This window comes from Salmo salar, chromosome 25 (genome assembly GCF_965601325.2).
Source record: "Salmo salar chromosome 25, fSalSal1, whole genome shotgun sequence".
NCBI lineage: Eukaryota > Metazoa > Chordata > Actinopteri > Salmoniformes > Salmonidae > Salmo > Salmo salar.
The window spans coordinates 18,693,064-18,699,423 of NC_138315.1; the positions used below are offsets into that span (position 1 = coordinate 18,693,064).

At 44.3% G+C, this 6,360-nt stretch overlaps 1 protein-coding gene across 1 annotated transcript; it reads left to right on the top strand.

Moving 5' to 3' along the window:
- The first annotated feature begins 5,505 nt into the window (after positions 1-5,505).
- LOC106586083 (uncharacterized) lies at positions 5,506-6,138 on the top strand. Its single transcript, XM_014172945.1, has one exon. It carries the CDS (start codon positions 5,506-5,508, stop codon positions 6,136-6,138), a length of 633 nt encoding a protein of 210 aa, XP_014028420.1.
- Positions 6,139-6,360: the final 222 nt, after the last annotated feature.

Below are 6,360 nucleotides of genomic sequence, written 5' to 3' on the forward strand. Positions count from 1 at the left end.
ATTTTCTATAGGATTGAGGTCAGGGCTTTGTGATGGCCACTCCAATACCTTGACTTTATTATCCTTAAGCCATTTTCCCACAACTTTGGAAGTATGCTTGGGGTTATTGTCCATTTGGAAGACCCATTTGTGACCAAGCTTTAACTTCCTGACTAATGTCTTGAGATGTTGCTTCAATATATCCACATAATTTCCTTCCTCATGATGCAATCTATTTTGTGAAGTGCACCAGTCCCTCCTGCAGCAAAGCACCCCCACAACATGATGCTGCCACCCCTGTGCTTCACGGTTGGGATGGTGTTCTTTGGCTTGCAAGCATCCCCCTTTTTCCTCCAAAGATAACGATGGTCATTATGGCCAAACAGTTCCATTTTTGTTTCATCAGACCAGAGGACATTTCTCAAAAAAGTACGATCTTTTTCCCCATGTGCAGTTGCAAACCGTAGTCTGGCTTTTTTTATGGTGGTTTTGGAGCAGTGGCTTCTTCCTTGCTGAGCGGCGTTTCAGGTTATGCCAATTTAGGACTTGTTTTACTGTGGATATTGATACTTTTGTACCTGTTTCCTCCAGCATCTTCACAAGGTCCTTTGCTGTTGTTCTGGGATTGATTTGCACTTTTTGCACCAAAGGACATTCATCTCTAGGAGACAGAACGCGTCTACAATTATTTTTCTGAGGTCTTGGCTGATTTCTTTTGATTTTCCCATGGTGTCAAGCAAAGAGGCACTGAGTTTGAAGGTAGAACTTGAAATACATCCACAGGTACACCTTCAATTGACTCAAATTATGTCAATTAGCCTATCAGAAGCTTCTAAAGCCATGACATAATTTTCTGAAAGTTTCCAAGCTGTTTAAAGGCACAGTCATCTTAGTGTATGTAAACTTCTGACACACTGGAATTGTGATACAGTGACTTATAAGTGAAATAATCTGTCTGTAAACAATTGTTGGAAAAATTCCTTGTGTCACGCACAAAGTAGATGTCCTAACTGACTTGCCAAAACTATAGTTTGTTAACAAGAAATTTGTAGAGTGGTTGAAAAACAAGTTTTAATGACTCCAACCTAAGTATATGTAAACTTTCGACTTCAACTGTATGTATTGCCAGGTAATGTCTTCCATAGCTTATCTGTACCAGCTTTGTCATTGTCTCATTGCTCTCTGCAAATCAAGTGCTACCACATGCTACAATACTGCCATCTGCTGTATTTGTCTCTTATTGAGACCCACTCAGTAAACCAGTACAAAAGCCTTCTGTCTGAAAAAAAAGACATCAAATGAAATTTGATAGAGGGGTTACATGTCATGATTAAATAATGTGTAATTACACCTGATCCTTGTTTATCACACAGGTAGCAGTTTCCTGGGTAGTCTGCATGCTCTCACTGACAGTGCCTGGTTTGATAGAACTTATCTGTTCACATGGTGTTGTGCCCCAGCTCACAGCAATTGAGTAATGAACCTCTTTTCCAATCATGTTTCCTCCTCTTGATAGCTGGGCTGGGTTTAGCTGAGGGGCTCAACACATCTTTAATGCGCAGAGGAGCAGCAGACTCCAGGTAGTAGCATCCTACTGGTCCTTGTTGGGTTTACACAGCAAGCCTGTGACTTTTGAATGAGACGGAATGGAATAAGGTCTAGTCAATAAGGAGTGGAATAATAGTCTATCTAGTGTTTTTCTTAATTTTTTACTACTTTCTAACAACACACATGGAATCATGCAGTAACCAAAAAAGTGATAAACAAATCAAAATATACTTTAGGTTTTAGATTCTTTAAAGTAGCCACCCTTTGCCTTGGCATTCTCTCAACCAGCTTCACCTGGAATGCTTTTCCAACAGTTTTGAAGGAGTTCCAACATATGCTGAGCACTTGTTGGCTGTTTTTCCTTCACTCTGCGGTCCAAGTCATCCTAAACCATCTCAATTGGGTTTGAGGTCAGGTGATAGTGGAGGCCAGGTCTTCTGATGCAGCATTCCAACACTCTCCTTATTTATCAAATACCCTTACACAGCCTGGAGGTGTGTTGGGTAATTTTCCTGTTGAACAAAAAATTATAGTCCCATTAGGAGCAAACCAGATTGGATGGTGTATCACTGTAGAATGCTGTGGTAGCAACACTGTTTAGGTGTGCCTTGAATTCTAAATAAATCACTGACAGTGTCACCAGCAAAGCATCCCCACACCATCCACCTCCTCCTCCATGCTTCAAGGTGGGAACCACACATGCAGAGATCTTCCGTTCACCTACTCTGCGTCTCACAAAGACACGTCGGCTGGAACCAAAAATATCAAATTTGGACTCATCAGACCAAATTACAGATTTCCACCATTCTGATGTCCATTGCTCATGTTTCTTGGCCCAAGAAAGTCTCTTCTTATTGGTGTCCTTTAGTAGTGGTTTATTTTCAGCAATTCAACCATGAAGGCCTGATTCACGCAGTCTCCTCTGAACAGTTTATGTTGAGATATGTCTGTTACTTGAACTCTGTGAAGCATGTATTCTTCATTTGGTCTGCAATTTCTGAGGCTGGTAACTCTAATGAACATATCCTCTGCAGCAGAGATAACTCTGGGTCTTCCTTTCCAGTGGCGGTCCTCATGAGAGCCAGTTTCATCATAGCGCTTCATGGTTTTTGCGACTGTACTTGAAGATACTTTCAAACTTCTTCAAATTTTCCGTATTGACTGACCTTCAAGTCTTAAAATAATGACGGACTGTCGTTTCTCTTTGATTATTTGTGGACACCTGTATGTGGACACCTGCTTGTCAAACATCTCATTCCAAAATCATCAATGTGGAGTTGGTCCCCCCTTTACTGCTTTAACAGCCTACACTCTTTTGGGAAGGCTTTCCACTAGATGTTGGAACATTGTTGCGATGACTTGCTTCCATTCAGCCACAAGAGCATTATTGAGGTTGGGCACTGATGTTGGGCGATTAGGACTGGCTCGCAGTCAGTGTTCCAATTCCCCCCAAAGGTGTTTGATGTGGTTGACGTCAGGGTTCTGTGCAGGCCAGTCAAGTTCTTCCACACCGATCTCGACAAACCATTTCTGTATGGACCTCGCTTTGTGCACGGGGGCATTGTCATGCTGAAACAGGAAAGGGCCTTCCCCAGCACAGAATCGTCTAGAATGTCATTGTATGCTGTAGCGTTAAGATTTCCCTTCACTGGAACTAAGGGGCCTAGCCCGAACCATGAAAAACAGCCCCAGACCATTATTATCCTCTATGTATTTGAGCCAATAGCGTTTTCCTGGCATCCGCCAAACTCAGATTCGTCCATCGGACTGTCAGATGGTGAAGCGGGATTCTTCACTCCAGAGAATGCGTTTCCACTGCTCCAGAGTCCAATGGCAGTGTGCTTTACACCACTCCAGCCAATGCTTGGCATTGCGCATGGTGATCTTAGGCTTATGTGCGGCTGCTCAGCCATTTCATGAAGCTCCCGACAAACAGTTCTCCTGCTGACGTTGCTTCCAGAGGCAGTTTGGAACTCGGTAGTGAGTGTTGCAACCGATGACAGACGATTTTTACGCGTTACACGTCTCAGCACTCGCCGGTCCCGTTCTTTGAGCTTGTGTGGCCAACCACTTCCCGGCTGAGCCATTGTTGCTCCTAGATGTTTCCACTTCACAATAATAGCACTTACAGTTGTCAGGGGAGCTTTAACAGGGCAGAAATTTGACGAACTGACTTGTTGGAAAGTTGGCATGCTATGACCGTACCACTTTGAAAGTCACTGAGCTCTTCAGTAAGGCCATTTTACTGCCAACGTTTGTGTATGGAGATTGCATGGCTGTGTACTTGATTTTATACACCTGTCAGCAACGGTGTGGTTGAAATAGTCAAATCCACTAATTTGAAGGGGTGTCCACATACTTTTGTAGATATATACAGAGTCAAAACAGAAAAAGTGTGTCAGTCTGTCTCTTGTGAAAACAGTGAACAACTTGTGAACATTTCTGATATGTGTGAGATGATGATCACAGGAGGTGGAACTCCTTTGCTAGGTGCCATATGGGACAGCGATCAACATACTGTAAATGTTGGTATGATGTTACTTAGAACCTTCCTTTTAATTCTTCTGCAGTGACAGAATAGTCTGAATATTGACATTGGTCATTCCTATGTTGAAGTCTTTACATGTGTTCTATTAGATGAGAAATTATTACCTCTGAATGCAATGGTATGATTGAAACTTCTCTTGTAAGAACAGTCCAGCAATTAACCAATATGGTGTACATAAAAGTGAGAGGAGAAACTTAAAGGGGCGTGGTCTCAGCATGCAAGCACACAACAACAACGTAACAAAAAAAAAACATTTTAAAAAGAGTGAAACAACCAGACATGATCCAACCACCAAGATGAACATTCAGCCATTTTTTTCTGTTCCCTGTCCGAGCCACTGACTTGGAGAAGAGATGTATGGAGAGCTGCTCATGACGAGACGTGCTTTTCAATGGATAGTTGTTGGCTCAATGACTGGAAGTCTATGGGAACAGCTAGTCTGTGATTACGCTAACAGCTTCATCACTCTGCTGTTTACCGAAAATGTGGCGGGGGTAACAATTTCATTATTGTTTGCAACCCCTCTTTTACGCTGCTGCTACTCTCTGTTTATCTTATATGCATAGTCAGTTTAACTATACGTTCATGTACATACTACGTCAATTGGCCTGACCAACCAGTGCTCCCGCACATTGGCTAACCGGGCTATCTGCATTGTGTCCCACCACCCGCCAACCCCTCTTTTTACGCTACTGCTACTCTCCATTCATCATATATGCATAGTCACTTTAACCATACCCACATGTACATACTACCTCAATAAGCCTGACTAACCAGTGTCTGTATATAGCCTTGCTACTCTTATTTTCAAATGTCTTTTTACTGTTGTTTTATTTCTTTACTTACCTGCACACACACAGACACAACTTTTTTTCAATTTTTTCCCGCACTATTGGTTAGAGCTTGTAAGTAAGCATTTCACTGTAAGGTCTACACCTGTTGTATTCGGCGCACGTGACAAATAAACTTTGATTTGATTTGATTTGAACTGTCCTTTAATGACGGTTGTAGCTGGAGAAAACAGACGGCTCCTGTTTCTATCATGGGCTAGTCTACTATAGACCTGGGTGTACTGTAACTCCTGGGTACTATCGTAAGTGTTGTTTATTGATGAGGTGCCAAGGCTTCCTCCTTTCTCTCAGCTGCTGTGACTTCCATATCCCTGGGTGCTGTGTGTGACCGTGACCAGGCATGGGCAGGAGGTCGTCTCTTTTCCTGCCTCTGTGTGAATTATTCACACTGCCATTGTCAGAGTGGCCCTCACCTGTCAACAGGTGCACTAGAGGGGAGTGGAGGGGGAGGTAGAGGGGTAGAGGGGTGGAGGGGATGTAAAACGACCCCTTCCCGCCTGACAGACGGATCAGGTCAGCTGTCTGGTCTGTCTGCTCCGTGTGGTTTAACTTTTGGCAGTTTGGGCTCTGTGCAGACGGATGCTACATGGCTCCCTTACAGAGCTCCTGCTGGATCACAACTGTCTCACAGTCCTGGAGAGCGGGACCTTCAAGAGCCTGGACAACCTCCAGAAGTTGAACCTTAGCAGCAACCTCATCTCCATAGTAAAGCACCGAGCCCTAGGTTACCTGTCTGCCCTGCGCCAGCTCAACCTGGAGGGAAACCATCTTATTTCCCTGGGCTCGGGCCGCTTCACAACGCTGCACTCCCTGGTGGAGCTGTGCCTTCGGGGAAACCTGATCAGTTCCACTGAGCCAGGGGTCTTCACCCCTATGTCTTCCCTAAACCTGCTGGACCTGGCCCACAACCACCTGGGCACCCTGGGCTACAGGACCCTGCTGATCATCCACACTCCCAGCTTCCACGTCCTGCTAGAGAGGAACCCCTGGCATTCTGACTGCAAACTGCACAGGGTGTTCAGGAATCTGTGCATCATCCACAGGGTCTTCCTGGATGACTACCAGGAGCTGAAGTGCAGCGATCCCGTCAAGCTAAAAGGCAGGTCCATGGGAGAAGTGGATGATGAGCTGTGTGTCGGGGAGACCGTGATGGTGCTCATTATAACGGTCACCGTGGTGATCACCACGGTAGCTGCCATTATCACGGTGTAGAGGAACAAGAAAAATAGTGTGGCCAAGGACTGGGAGGAAAGTGTGGGGCTGGACACCTACTGTGACAATGACAATTAGGGCTGTCTACTTCCCATGAGAACATAATGAAAGGTTGATCGCAATGAACAGTGTGAGCTGATTAACTTTATTGATCACAAACAGATTTGATCAGATAATAGTAATTATCCTTAAAGAGATGTCTTCTTTGTTTTAAAGTGCAGA